At 41.3% G+C, this 15,915-nt stretch overlaps 1 protein-coding gene across 4 annotated transcripts in view; it reads right to left on the bottom strand.

The window, feature by feature from the left end:
* The window catches only part of GNAO1 (G protein subunit alpha o1), a 142,884-nt gene that overhangs the window by 79,660 nt on the left and 47,309 nt on the right, over positions 1-15,915 (bottom strand). For all 4 annotated transcript variants that reach the window (XM_072117607.1, XM_072117609.1, XM_072117606.1 and 1 more), the window contains exon 3: positions 10,336-10,477. In XM_072117607.1, the coding sequence (XP_071973708.1) occupies positions 10,336-10,477 (142 nt within the window). The remainder of the gene's footprint in view (positions 1-10,335; positions 10,478-15,915) is intronic.

The raw sequence follows: 15,915 nt of genomic DNA, 5'->3' as shown, positions 1-15,915 counted from the left end.
AGTACACATGCAGCCTGTCAAGCCGCGAGCTGAAGTCCACACCCTGTTGACAGTCATAACTGATGGAAGTGTTCATTCGTGCAGAAGGCCGGGTAGCGGGGAGTGCAGCTGATAAGTGTACAGGCAGTCCCCGGGTTATGTATGTTAGTCGAAACTGTATATTTTATAATTGTAGATCCAGACAAAAAAAATTTTGGCCCCAGTGACAATTGGAGTTTAAACATTTTTTGCTGTAATGGGACCAAGGATAATCAATAAATCTTCATTACAGACACCTTATAGCTGATTATTGCAGCCTGGGACTATTGTAAAGCATTCAGAAAGCTTCACCAGAGGTCAGAGGGGTCTGTCTGTAACTATGGGTTGTCTGTAAGTCGGGTGTCCTTAAGTAGGGGACCGCCTGTAAACTGCTCCTCTCCTGCCACTCCACTCTGTCCTAACGGGGCAGAACTATGCCAAGGCTGCTTTTTTTTTGCATAAAAACCTGCAAAATGAACAAACTTTAAGAAACAAAATAAGTATACAAAAAAACTGGCATTAACACTAAAAAGGCACAGGAAGAAAAGAATGGGAATCATTTCTGTGTTATATCCTCTTTGTCAAAACAGGATCTGCTGGCATTAACCAAGTTCCTGTTATGTATGTAGCAAAGCACTTAAAGGGTTGCGCTATTGTTTCATCCTTGGATTCACCCAGCAAAAACATTTAGTGTTTGTCTTTTTTCTTCGTAATACCAAATGTATTGCTTCATACAGCAAAAGCTTAAAGTTTATACACAAATGTTTGCACCCCTTTCCTGTATATAAAGAGCCTCTAAAACAGATGGTTGGATTCAAGCCCTGATACTGTGAAATATAACTAGTGCACTACATGGTATCACGCTTATATCACTATATATTGCTACCCGATTCCAGATATGGCATATGAAAACATCTGCAGGGGGAATATGACTTAGGTATAAGCCAAGGTAGTATATAGCTAGCCAGCCCCAGTCCCAGTCCCCTGGTATATAGCCAGTGAGCCCATGCCCCCCCCCCCCCAGTATATAGCCAGCCTATAAAAATAAAAACCCCTCAACTTTCCGATGTAGGGGTGTTGGGAGGGGTAAAAAACTGATATCATCAATAAGAAAAAAATAGTACAGAAAACATCTTCTATATCTCTAGGTGCCTTCTAATAAAAAATTGGTAACCCTTCATGTGACCTACACCCTAAATGATCCACAAGCAGGCCTTTATGGACCATCGCATTGTCTCCCAATTATAACTCTCAAGAACCTGTCCAACAATGGGTTCTTTATATTAAAACTAAAACCTTACCAATTCATGTGCCCCTGGTGCATGTAAAATTGAACTGAACTGAATTGAGCAACAGGCACTATAAGAACATCACACTTCGTTATCCCGCCTTTCCAGGATTCATAACCGTATATTTGGGTACATCTTCATGGAGAATTAGTGCACAGAATAATCCAAATATACAAGTTCAGGTGCCGGTTTCTTTAAATGTCTTACCTAAATGGTATCTATGCAAATGGTTTTGTGCAGGATTAAGTCATTCTTCATCTACTAATTGCCCATTTTCAATAATTTCCTTCCTATAATCTGAGAGAGTGAAAAAATTCAGTCATTTACAATAGACTCAATTCTGAACACATTGGCCTTGGAGAGAAGAATATCTGAAAGCAGCCTCAGTGAAAGGCCTAGGTTTCTTCTTGTCAGTCAAACAGCCTTATACAAGAAGATGCCGGCTGCGCTTCAATAAGTAACAATGATTAGCTAGCAAAATGGAAGATGACTATTCTAAGAAGGTAATGAGTTTCTCAGAGAGCCATTAGCATTTACAAGCAAGCTCCTATCTGTATGTACAGATGCACAGGTACAGGAATATGAAGTGTATGCAGGGGTGCCCAATAAGTGCCCTTAGCCCTCATGAGAAATACAGCAGCATACATTATAAGGAATATTTGGGGGCCCCAGGAGCTACAGTTCTGAATGTGTGTCATTTTTATCATGTAGTTAGTAATACAGAAGTTGAGCTATGAGTGACGTGCAATTCAGCTCATAGACACTTGTACAGGCAGTTTTATGCCTCAAAAAAGTCCCATGCGTCTAAATCCACACTGGACTTTTCTCCTTTGTCCCTAATACCATGCCACAAGCTGCATGCTCCTCACTGTTGCAGCTCCTGGTCATGTGACTGGAGCTCAGTTATTCAGTATAACAAACCGTTTCCCCCATGGCTAATGATTCTACAAAGGCTGGGAGCGGCAGCAGAGAGGAGCTCTGCCTGTGCTTATGGCAGTGTGAGCTCCTGCACACAGTGCCATTGGCAGGATCAAGCTGTCAGTGTGACAACTCAATCTTGTACTGTGACAGGGAGGGATATTGTCAGTCCCCTGTCACAGTAGCCACTGTATACAGCACACATACTGAACACTGCACCTGCAGGGGGATCCTGTGACTTCAACAGGATTCCTAGAATGGAGGGGGTTTAAGGACATGCAAAGAAGATACAATACCGTTTAAAAAAATGTATCAAGAGTATTATTAATGAAGATCAAACCGGATTTATCCCGGGCTGCAATATCAAGAATAACATCAGGCGCCTCTATGCAGCAATACAGATGGGCAGGGGGGGGGACCCGCTCCATCCTGTCCTTGGACGCAACTAAGGCGTTTGACAGGGTGGAGTGGGTCTTCCTCTGGAAAAAAATGAAGAAATTTGGCATCGGGGATAGTTACATAGAGTTTGTGAGACTTTTTTACGCGGAACCAACCGCCAGAGTGAAAATCAATGGAGGGCTGTCAGAAAGATTTAATTTGAGTAGGGGGACAAGACAAGGGTGTCCCATGTCCCCACTTTTATTTGCTATGTTTGTGGAACCGCTGGCTATAAAAATAAGAGCAACAAAGGAGATAGAGGGGTCTGGGTGCGGTGGAGTAAACGATAAAATACTCTTATATGCCAACGACATTTTACTATATTTAAGAAACTCAGAGAAATCCGTCCCTTTAACGATGGGGATATTAGAGGAGTTTAAGTTTATTTCAGGACTGGAGATTAATTGGAGAAAGTCTACCTTATGTAAATTGGACAAATTTAATGTGGGACAGGTAGGGGGAACTTTGTAGTTTGAACTCAGGCGAGACTTTGGACTGATCTTTAATCCCAAATATTCAAAAGTTTTTGGAATATGTTGAACTCAATCTCTCACCCCTGGTTGAAAAAATTAGAAATAAAATTAAGATATGGAATAAACTACCACTCAGTAGAGCAGATAGGATCGCTTTAACGAAAATGATCTGCCTTCCTCAAATGTTGTACATTTTGTCAAATAGTCCCTGTTGGAATGAAGATATATGGTTCAGACTGTTACGAAGGATATTTAATGATTTAATTTGGGGGAGAACTAGGTCCGACTAAAAATAGAGTTTTTTTTGTAAAGATAAGGATAGGGGTGGGGTCTCTTTCCCATCCCCCTTTCACTACTTTGTTTCATCACAAGTACAATTTATAGGGGAAAGTAGAAATTCGGCAGTTTTTAAGGAACTGTTGAATAGGTTCATTAATATAGGGGATAATATATTTACACTACTGGAATCTGGGAGATTGATGAAAGAGAGGGGAGAGAAACTCCCAATTATGAATTTGATTCACAATACATGGAAATGGTTTAGAACCTTTTTAGGAATTCAGGGTTCCACTCAGAGGTCGCGATAACGCCTCTGCACGCGTCATAGACGTGTTTAAAGACTGATTTACTCCCGAGAAAAATCACCAAGCGTATAAATACGCTTGGTGATTTTCCTGTCTGAATGTTAGCTGCCGCTTCCAAGCGGCTGCGATCCTGCAAAATATTCTCTGCAGGATCGCAGCGCTGAGTGGCTGGAGGCAGGACAGGGAGGGACTTCCTGCTCACCTTCTGAGTCTCTCCCGCGGGCGCCAAGAGATAGGTGAGAGATGGAGGAGCCGGGGGAGGGGGTGTATGATGGGTGGCGGAGCCGAGCCAGCGGAGGGGGCGGAGCTTAGCGCGAGGGGAGGGGCGGAGACGAGCCAGCGGAGGGGGCGGAGCTTAGCGCGGGGTTGGGGAGGGATGTCTATTGCCGGGGCTGTTCTCCTGATCTGCCGCTTCCAAACTGTACGATAGTGCACACAACCAGTAGTAGGATCGGGCTCTCTGTGACAGCCCGATCGTGCCCTGATAATAATCGGCCCCCTGTCACAGCAGCCCCTGTATACAGTGAGAGGTGCTGTGCATCCTCTCTGCATGTCTCTGTATACAGATCACTGATGACAGTGATCCAATGGGCTCTTACCATTAGATCACTGTTATCTGTGGTCTATATTTAACTATATTATGTGTTCCATTTCTAAATGTGCCCCTGTAAAAAAAAATATATATATATGTTCCCAAACTCCAGAAAATAAATTAAATAAAAATTCAGCAGCATCAGCCCCAGACTGGTCTGGGGGCCGCCGTCAGCCACAGTCCGCTCTTTAGACAATGAGGGCGCTTTCACACGTTGCGTTTTTGGTTGCGTTTTCATTGCGTTTGAAACGCATTACAACTGCTGGTGAGACGTACTTTGAATAATTACATTAGTGTTTACATTTAACGCTAAGCGATGCGTTTTGTAAATGTTAACAGTGATGTAATTAGGCAAATCACCTCGCCTCAGCTGTTGTAATGTGTTTCAAATGCAATGAAAACGCAAGTCAAAACGCAACTTTTAAATGCGCCCTAAGGCTGCATTCACACAAACGTATGCCCGCCAGGCCGTAGCCGGGCAGACATGCATTTGGTGCCATGGAGAGGAGGAAGGGGTGACCCCTCCCCTCTCCATTGAAATGAATTGGGTACAAGCCATAACACAAGGAAAGACATGTCTTTTTCCCGTGTACGGGGCGGTACGGCTCCGTGCGGCCACTGCCGTCTATTGGGGACATATGTACAGCCGCAAACTTGCTGCCGTACATACCTCCCCCATATGGTAGTGTGAATGTAGCCTAAGGGTGAGGTTATTACATGCGTTTTCAAACGCATCACAAGAGCTTAGAAGAGATTTGCCTAATTACATTGCTGTCAACATTTAGTTTACAATCACCAAAAAATTGCCTTGATGCATGCGTTTTGTTAACACTATGTTGACTGCAATGTAATTATGCAAATCTCTTCTCAGCTGTTCTGAAAACACCATGTGTGAAGACGCCACAAAAATGTTGTGCACCACTTGTGCAATACATACTTGCTATTCAAGGGCGAATTCACACGATGCACATTCAACATGTGAAGCCTTTGGAATGCGTCAAAAATCTATAAAAAACGTGACGCAACGCATTGTGTGAATGCGCCCTAAAGGGGTTTTTGCCAAGAATTCAAATTGGGCCCTGTCCCGTGGATAAGGCCTAACTTGAATTTATGGGAAAACACTTTTAAGCACAGAAAACAGGAGCTGTAACTTTTTCCTTGTATTAATAGACGTCTCGTAACACTATGGGGGTCATTTACTAAGGGCCCGATTCGCGCTTTCCCGACGTGTTACCCGAATATTTCTGATTTGCACCGATTTCCCCTGAATTGCCCCGGGATTTTGGCGCACGCGAACGGATTGTGGCGCACCGGCACTGGCATGCACGCGACGGAAATCGGGAGACGTGGCCGAACGGTAACCCGACGGATTCGGAAAAACCGCCGCATTTTTTTTAAAAAAATGGTCACACGGCCCATACTCACATGCACCACGATGAAGACGATGAACTCCCGGGCATCTCGGCGGACATCGGGCGCAGGACCTTGATGAATCGCCGGAAGACCCGAACGCTCTTCAGAGAAGCCGCCGCTGGAACGCGAATGGACCGGGTAAGTAAATTTGCCCCTATATATACACCTGCGAGTTATATATTTATTAATGAAAATTTCGTACTCTTCCTCGGTTAAAAATACTCCTCAAAAATTGTGAGAGGAGTATTATTACCCTTCTGGAAAAATGTTAGTGCGACCTCTGGTTCCACTATATTTTCACCCTTGTGGCATAATGATCACATTATAGAACTATGGGTTTAAGATATATATCTGATTTATTTCACGAGGGTTCACTGGTGTCCTTCGATAAACTGAAACAGAACTATCATTTAAAAGACTATGACTATTCTAACTATATGCGAGTGAGACATGCAGTTAGAGCAGAAATCAATAAGGATTATTTTAGAGTGAAGAACCGTGGTTTAATGTCCTTTATATTTACTTTAATACTCCAAAAAATCTATCAAGAATATATAGAGGAATAATGTTAGAAGTAGAGAAGAACTTGAAACATCCCAGCCAAAAAAAATGGGCAAATGTTTGTGGCACACTAGATGAAGAGCACTGGAATCATATTTATAGAAATGTAAAATATACCTCTAAGAGTTGGAACCACAGATTAATTCAATTAAATATACTCTACAGAATCTACTACTCCCCAGATATACTGTATAAGGCTAAACTCAGATAACTCGAGATGTAATAGGTGCCAGGAGGAGGGAGCAGATATTACGCACATTTTATGGAACTGCGTTAAAATAAGACAACTTTGGATGGAGATATATGAGTGCATCACGGAGAGATTGGAAATTAACTTAGCCTTTGATGCCTCAGTGGCTATTTTGGGACTTATCCCAGCTTCGGGGATATCTAAGGGGGAAAGCCTTTTAGTTCACAAATTACTTTTCAATGGGAGACTGTTACTGATAAGAAATTGGAAAGGGGGAAATACCCCCAAAATAAAAGAGTGGCATATATTAGTTGAAAGAATGATGAACTACGAATTAACTCCTTTGGGATGTTTGATGGAATGGAATTTAAAGGACAAGAAAGAATCTGATTGTTGGTCGGAGTGGAGAATACGATAAACATGATTTGGTATGAGTAATGTATTTACTTAATTATTGACTTATTTATTTATTTTTTCCTCTCATGGTTCTTCCCATTGGTGCCGGGGTGGGTAAGGGGTATTGGGGGGGGAGGGGGGGGGATTGGGGTGTCTTACGATTATTATTGTAATAGGTTTTGCATATACTAAAAATGTGGGGGGAAGAAAAAAAAAAAGATTAAAAAAAAAAAAAAAGGTTAATAGCTAAGCTCGTTTGGCTTTTTGTTATGGTATATGAATCTCAAAGCTTGTATTATATCCGTAGATTTGTATGTTGGAAACATATAAGGACTCAGACACGGTCAATATGTAATACTTGTAACATACAAAGATATACAGATATTCAGATGAATATACTAATTTATGTTCTAATGTATATATATACTATGGAAACACAAGCATGTATCTATCACGATCTGATTCTTTATATGTATAATTGTTATTCTTGTAATAAAGTAATTAAAAAAAAAAAAAGTATTATCTTGTTAGAAGACATCTTATCAGTGCTTTCCTCTGTTTCTTCTATGTTTCATTCTGTAGTCACAGGGGCTGGACTTTGGTTTGCATGCATTTTTGAAATGCATCCAAACCAAAGCCCCTGTGACTACCCCAGGATTTTGTCAGGGAGTAAGGTAAGTTATATCACACAATTATATTGTAATGCAAATGCTTAGAAAAGGCAGAAAGGCAGATGTGCAATGCAGCAGTATTAGGCTTCTGCAACCTGTCTTTAGTGAAAAATGAGGTCCCTGGTGACAGGTTCCCTTTAAGCTCTCTACCCCACACTCCATCTATGAATGCTTTGACTGAAAACAGCCAGGGGACATAATGTGGATTCAAGGCCAAAGTATTGGCCAGTCCAGTCATATCGAGTGTTAATGTTACTTGACTTTCCTTTCAATTTTATTACCACATCTAACGATTTCAGACATTATTTCCTAAGGGTTTGCGGACGCACTTTTGTCAGATTTTCCAACGTTTTCGGGGATTGCACGGCTGTGACAGGTATTTAACAGGGGTGATCGGACACTATCGGATTTTGGCGCAGCTGTCCCGACTTTCATGCGCCAGAAATAGAGGATGAGCCATCGAGCGATCCGACTGATTCGAACTGAGCGCGGGATTTAACTTTCAAATTGTGTCACAAGATCAAGCACTTACATGCACCAGGAAGAAGAAGGGGAACTCTGGCCAACCTAAACAGGATAGCAACACATGCAGGATATCGGGCACACGATCTTAGTGAATCGCTGCACAGTGCATTCGCAGTGAACAAATGGTTCATGGTGCCATAGTGATACCAATACAACAGCTGCTGCCAATGCCACTATTCTGTGTACGTGTTACAAAATGGCTTCCATTGTCTCGGTATATGCGTAGAAATTATATTCCCAGAGGTAAAGGGCCTCCTCCAACACATGAGGTCCTTCAGTGTATTAACATCTACATCCTAATAGGGATTGTGAAGGATAACAATGCACATGGCACTATAGCATTATATTCATTCTATTTCAGGACTATCCTTAACACACAAAAAATGGAAATAAACTAATGAGAATTGGCCCGGAGGTAAGGCCATATCGGACATTACACGGCACATGTCCGCAGAAAAGTCCATCAAGATCCGGCTTCATTTCACCCACTTGTCACAACAAAAGCTTTATTGCTCTTTTCTTAAATCCCAAACGAGTCTTTTATGTGTCTCATTGTTGAGATGGCTGGGCCTCATTTTCACATTAACTCAGTGTATAAATATAGGAGCTCAAGATGAATATATTTAGCAATCTCTGAGATTACCAGAGGAATCAGAATAAAAACTCTGCCAACAGCTGCTGTGAAATTGTTCTACACATGGTGGATTGTAATATATAGAGCACATGTAGGAAGAAAGGAAGGAATTGGCTTTATGAGGAGGTAAAGAAAGGTAATGTGCCACAGAGCCTGGAAACACTCATTTCATAATGGATATCATGAGATGGAGGATAATGGGAACTCAGGGAGGTCATGTCTTGGCCAACTAGTTATAAATCAGACCAAAAGCGAATGGCTACAGGCTTTGCTGGAGGTCCATAATACTGGCTGTGGAAATTGGAGGAGGGTGGCGGGGCTTTAAAAAAGTCAATTATTTCTATTAAAAATAGGGATACGATACGTGACTAGATTCTTTAGATTAGATTCATCAGTAGTACAGCTTCCATATACAAGGAGCTAGAAGCAATTAGCCCTGCGCCAATAAAGATTAATCTATAGCCTTTGTTGTCTAAAAACTAAAAAGACTTGCTCTGGTCACCAACAGCTGGTCAGATACGGTATGGTGAAACAGGAGTGGGGAAACCGGATGTTACCTTGTCCCTCAGAATGTTCTGGGATATCCTTGGTGCTGTAGATGTTCACCCTCTTTTAAATTAACATATACACATATGAGAAAGCAAGTGCTGAGGAGGGGCAACCAAGGAAATTAAGGGAATGGGTGGTTTGGATCATCAAGACACATTATCAAACCGGTGAATACTACATTTGTGGAAAAACTAACTAAAAAATATAACTGAGGGGTTATAGCCCTTTTGTTACATCCTGTAGAAATTGACAAGATAAATATAATATATTTAATTGGAAGTCTCAATTGTAATGCAATTATGTAAAAAAGATGAGGAATGAAAGAAAAAGAAATACATGAAAAGAAAATATATATAAAGGCATAGTAAATTTACTGAAAGTTCTAAGCTAGTGTAAAGTGAAGATTGAACTTCAAATCCTTAAAAGCATGTTTAATGGAATCTGTCAGCAGTATTTACCATAAAACAAGCTGGAGACAGTGTTGGGTATTGCCCCCAGAGATCTGTGTTACAATATCTTGTGTTTGTTAGTAGAAGTAACTACAATGGTTTATTTTCCAGGATCTCTTCATTGAACACAGCACCTCTTCTCCACTCTGCTATGAGGCACCGCTGAATACTACAGCAGTTACTCATGGGGGAGGGGCCGTGATGTGTTCAATGAAGAAATCCAACACACAAGTGCTCGGAATCCTGAATCTAAATGCATATTTCACAGTTCTGCTGCTACCAACACAAAAATATATGGTTATACAGATCTGTAGGGCCAATACAGGGCTGCTATCCAACACTATCTGCAGCTTTGTATGGTCAAAATTGCTAACAGATTCCCTTTAAATTGGATAACACGATTATCAATTAAGGCAGTTTTTGATTATCATTTTAAATGGTCAAAAATTAGCAAACTTCCAAACTACAGATTTCTATAACGGGGAATGCAAAACAGGTTAAAAAAATCCACAAAACTAAAATAAATAAATAAATAAATAAAATATTAACCATCTTTAAAAAGTGAAGCAAATTTTAAGAGACATTGAAATAAAGGACTTCCAAGTATAAAAAATTATAAATAATACATAGCTCACCCTTCGCTCCTTATCACCATACTCTATACCCAGGGTGTCCATGGCACGAACAATGGCTGCCAGGGATTGGATAGTGTTACTATAAACCACAGGCTTGTACTGCTTGACATCTTCACCGGAGAAGCCATCTTCATGGATAATTCTACAAAAATACAAAAAAATCCCAATTCAATAAACAATTGAATACATATTTATGAAAAGTATAAATCATATGCAAGAATAAGCTACATTACCTGTCCTAGAAGAAAACAGGTTTAATACAAAAAACTATAATAAAAACAGGCATTTAAAAAAAAAAATTGTTTCCTGTGGAGGCTTCAGGGATGTATACAGTCAATAAAGGGCTTCCAATGAAATGAGAGGAAGTCGCAAACCTTTCTACCAGCTATAATAAAGCCACATATGAATTATTAATTGAGGCAGACACCCCATTACACCAAGTGCTTGAATAAAGAAGCTCGGATTACAGGAAGCTGGGTCCATCAACATTACGGGTTAAGAGGTTTTATAAATATGGATTAATGGCCACTGTGTAAGTGCTCGGAAACCACTTAAAATGTCAATCTCTGATTTATAACTATTTGGAGACATAGTGGAGTTATTCAGTCATACATGGAGTAAAGCTCGTGCTTAAGGCGGCTGCAGGCAGGTGAGAAGACATTTGTCCTAGGATGTTCAGTGGTAGCTGGTGATATGAACAACAGGCCGACTTATAGATTCACATGACATGTCTGGAATAGGAGAAAACCAACAAGTAAGGGCAAGCTTGCAGCTGTATATAGGCCCCCAATAGACGGCTATTGCGCACAGGCTCTGTACCGGGAGTGCAACAAGCGCTCACTGTTCTGAGCTGTAGCCGTAAAAAGATACAGCCTGCTCTATCTTTGGCCGTACGGATACTAATTTTTTTTTTGAGAGGGGTGGGAGCAAGCAGCGCTCTACCCCTCCGCCTCTCCTACGCGCTGTGGCACAGCGGGCATACGTTAGTGTGCATAATCCCTGAGGGTGGTTTCACATTGGCGGGTTTTTTTTCACATCAGTGATTTTTCACTGAACCCATTTTGGCTTATGGACACATACAGATCGGTTTTCTCTTCCTGGCTTCAGGGATTTGTCCCCGATGCCTCAACGAACCATTCTTTTCAATGGGCTTTTTCGCACTTCATTTTTTTCCCCTTGATCCAATGAACACATTGGAGCACAGGTAATTACCCATTCCTGCGCGATCCCTGTGGTGTGTTGTCCGACGATCCTGCACAGCTGGCGCGATTCACAAAGATTGTGCGCCCGAGATCCTGCATGTGTCGCTTCCCCGTTCAGGTCCGCCGAAGTTCACCTTCTTTCCGATGCATGCAAGTGCTTGGTATTGCAACAAAATTTAAATGTTAAATCCTGTGCGGTGTCTAAATCCTTCGGATCGTCCGACGGTCCGCCCCCCCCCCCCTCCCAATGCGCCAAAATCTAAATGCGTGCGACACAATCCCCAGCACGAGTCAACCATTATACAGTGAAACCTAAGGGTAGCCATAATTCCAAATCAAACTGCCCCCTTTTCATCCCTATTACTATAGCCCAAGACCAACTCCAAAACAAGAATACATTCTCCAGATATCTACAGCCTTGTTTGTGATGGTCCTCATAACATGCTCTTAATGGGGCAACAAACCTAGATTTATTGGTATCTGAAGATCATTTTAGTTGGTGTGAGCAATTAAAAAGAGTAAAAGTTCCCCAATGTAAATGGTGGCTTGCTGTTTTATAGTGCAGCATTGTAAGCGACTGCAGGCCTCCTAAATGTTCCCTTCTATGTTCTGCCAGGTCACAGAAGGAACCATGTTCAGCTGCTAGGTTCTCTTGAGCCTCCCCCACGTGTCATTTACTAGGACGCCTGCACAGAGGAAACAACTTGCCACCACTGTGGAAACTAGCAGGATGGCAGAGTCAGTGAAGGAGCATAGGGAGAAGTCTGCAAGGAGGATAGAGCAGTCTGTGATGGGAGAGGGATGGGGCATAAAGAGCTGAGAGGAGTATCTGGCTCAGCCTCAGAAAAAGAGAAAAAAAGACAGCAACCAATGAATTTACCAAAAGCTGTTTGTTTGATGCACGCAGACCAGGGTCCTAGTGTGCAGGATCCATAGTCCAAGACAAAAAGAGAAGAGAAGGCCACGACATCCAATATGATGAAAAAAAGATTAAACCTTTGTCATGGTGAATCGAAACGTTGCAGATTTTTCTATGCCTGTGTGAATAAAGGTTTAACCTTTTTTTCATCATATTGGATGCTGTGGCCTTCTCTCTTTTCTTGGCTCAGCCTCAGAAACACAGCAGGGTAAGGAGGAGGAGCCATATTAGGAATAATGGGAGCAAACTGTGAGGGAGGGGGAATGAATAGAGGTCTGTGAGAAAGGCAAGAGCATTTCTGTATAATGGAAGAGGTAATGGGGAGGAGTGTGTGTGAGAGGAAGGATGGAGGGTCATTTTAGTTTCAGTATCTTTGATACACTGATGAGGCTGAAGCAGGCAAGGGCAAGAGACCCAAAAAACATCATGGAAACAAAGCACAAAACATTACCGCATTCTTTGCCCTACACCACTATGGACACTAAAAATAATTATTTCAATACCAGATACAACTATGGGATGTGGACATTATACGTTTTCCAGGGAAAGATATTTGACTAAATTATAAAACATAATACAGGCGGTCCCCTACTTAAGAACACCTGACTTACAGACGACCCCTAGTTACAAATGGACCTCTGGATGTTGGTAACTTACTGTACTTTAGCCCCAGGCTACAATAAACAGCTGTAATAGTTATCAGAGGTGTCTGCAATTAAGATTTATTATTAATCCTGATTCTTATGAAATCAAATTGTCATAGAGACCAAAAAATTTTTGACTGGGGTGACAATTATAAAATATACAGTTCCGACTTGCATACAAATCCAACTTAAGAACAAACCTACAGAACCTATCCTGTACTTAACCCAGGGACTGCCTGTAAGGGAAAAGGTACTTCTCCCAAACTCCCTGCATTCCAGGAGTTCTGGAGGATTAAGGAAAAGGGAGCAGCAGGAACGTGGACTCCGAATTAGACTAGTAGGGGATCAATGATTAACTATTTGAGTAGATTTTTTCTACCCATAAAACCCTTTATCATAAAGGTTATTAAAATAATTAAAACAATAACTGCTTCCTTGCCCAAGCTCCCAGGGAATATACTATGAATCCAATATCGATCCTAGTCAATTATGGCAACATTTTTGGTTGAACCAATTTAAAAGTAAGAGTATCTAACATCTCCACTCCCCAATTACAATGGCTTAGATGAAACATTGATGGAAACCCCAAAAATCTACAATTTTGTTAACAGGTGATTGAATACTTGGACTGTTGAATCCAATATGAGCGGGCAATGGTCTTATCTGCAAGTGTAGATGGTCACTTATAGTTCAAGGAATCAGAGCAAATAAAAGTGTGGGACTTCAATAGGATCCCCTGACTTTAATGATTGCTCTATTGGGGTAATGGACTATGAAGCAAAATGTCACAATTGAATTTAAACAAAAAATATTAATTTTTAAACTTTATCTGAACACTCCACCACAAATTTGGAATTTTTTTTTAGCACAATCCTATCATTTATAGCAATATATTACATCTATGCAGCGTTTTTTATGTTTCAAATCCCCATTCAGAATTTCAAGACCGTGTAAGCAAATGAAAACCCTTTTGTCCAAAATCCATAGAGGTTCGGGTCTTTGGTGAGAAATTGGCAATTAGAATTCTCACAGGTCAGCAATGGTCCTAGAAAAGCCATTATCTCCAAAACTCATAGGTTGATTAGATTGTGAGCCCCATGGGGACAGGGACTGATTTGGCAGCGCTGTGTAATCTGTGAGCGAATTATTAATTATTATCTGGGTACTTGTGTTACGTACAATGAAAGTGGAATCCTCAGATTGATTGCACCCTGACCCAGACCCAGATTCATCACAGCGGTCTCCCGTCTGTGATGAATGCTGTGCATAGTCCTTCTCTATAGTTGTGGATGGGGGAAGAGTAGCAGAGAATGGTGGTGGTTGGAGCAATAGACTGAGGATAATAGCAAAACTGGGAGGGATCGATAGAGGGAAAGGCCAGAAATTGGGAGCTGGATTAAACAGACATGGATAGAAATCTTACTGTAAGAAGGGAGCTGGGTTTATAGGCTTTCAGTTTTTGTAACACAAAAGATATAGATAAGCTTTCCCAATCATCTGTCACCAGAAAAGGTCTAGCCAGAGCCTCCACAGTACAAGCAAAATACAACATGTGTCATTGGCAACCTAATGTATAGGGGCACCTGGACATAATCGTTCTGAAAATTAATCTCTATGGTAATCCAGTAATCTACAACGTCATGTCATGCCAATGTGACACATATGATGCTCCCATATACAGATTCAGGGGCATCACTGGACAGACTTATTAAAAATGATAAGCCGCATGCAAGATGTAAATAGCAGATTGATAGGATAGATTTACTACATATGTGATGGTGGAAATCAAAGCCCAAGCTGCGTTGGTTTATAGCAAATAAAAGCATTGAATACCCGGCTATCTAAGTAATGAGGAAGCTGTAGACGCTTCACAGGGATCCCATTAGCCTTTTATGATAATAGTCATTACTTAAGTATTTATATGCCTGCATTCAACATCAATATTGTGCCCTTCCAGAAACATCTCTACAATGAACGTCCATCTTTTAACACCATGAGGGGCATTTATCAAGAGTGGACACAACTCTCCATCATGCACATTGTGTCCCTCTGCAAATCTACACAACCCACTCTACGTCCCTGCCCCACCCACTTGGCGTAGAGGTAGTGTAATAAGAAGGGAGGAACGTTGCAATTCCTGGCCAGTACAAGACATGATAAATCCAGCCTATGTTTTAAGACATTAGATATTCAGAAGTCATATTTCCCTTGTCTCCATAGCAGTCGGGGGTTGTCATCATCCTTAAAAGGGGGCTGAGGGGCTCCGGGTTTCATTAACACAAACATCAGAACATTTTTGCCATTAAACATGGACAAAGCTGCAGACAAGGCCAGGTTAGGGATGGAGCTCCAATTATAACAACCAGAAGCGGACAAATATAAAAACCCCGCATGACTAGCTGGCTCTATTCCCTCTTCAGATCTCATGGCACAAAGTCATTCTCTAATACATATTTTTATTGTACCCCAAACAAGATTTTAATTCATGAGCCTCTTTATTCAGTGCCAGCAACACGGAGGCCAAAGAATTGAAAGTTGATTTGCAGCACAAAAATAAGACAATGTAATATGATTGCCAGAGAACCGAGGCGGCCTATATCCTGCTGAATGATCATTTCTCATCCCCGCAGCTACTTTCCAAAACCTGCAAAGATTTCACTAAACAAAAGGCCTATTTCTATATGTTATGTTCAGTAATATAGGCTTGTCAGACGAGGCTTCATCCTCCATGACCATCCCCCTGTAGCGGTTAGTAGGAAAGTCTGTATAAGATATGCATTTGGATTGTTTTACACCTCTAATACTGTATACATCC

The sequence above is a fragment of the Engystomops pustulosus genome, chromosome 7 (assembly GCF_040894005.1).
Source record: "Engystomops pustulosus chromosome 7, aEngPut4.maternal, whole genome shotgun sequence".
In the NCBI taxonomy this organism is placed as follows: domain Eukaryota; kingdom Metazoa; phylum Chordata; class Amphibia; order Anura; family Leptodactylidae; genus Engystomops; species Engystomops pustulosus.
The sequence above is the reverse complement of the archived record's forward strand: the minus strand, read 5'-3'. Positions and strand labels throughout refer to the sequence as shown.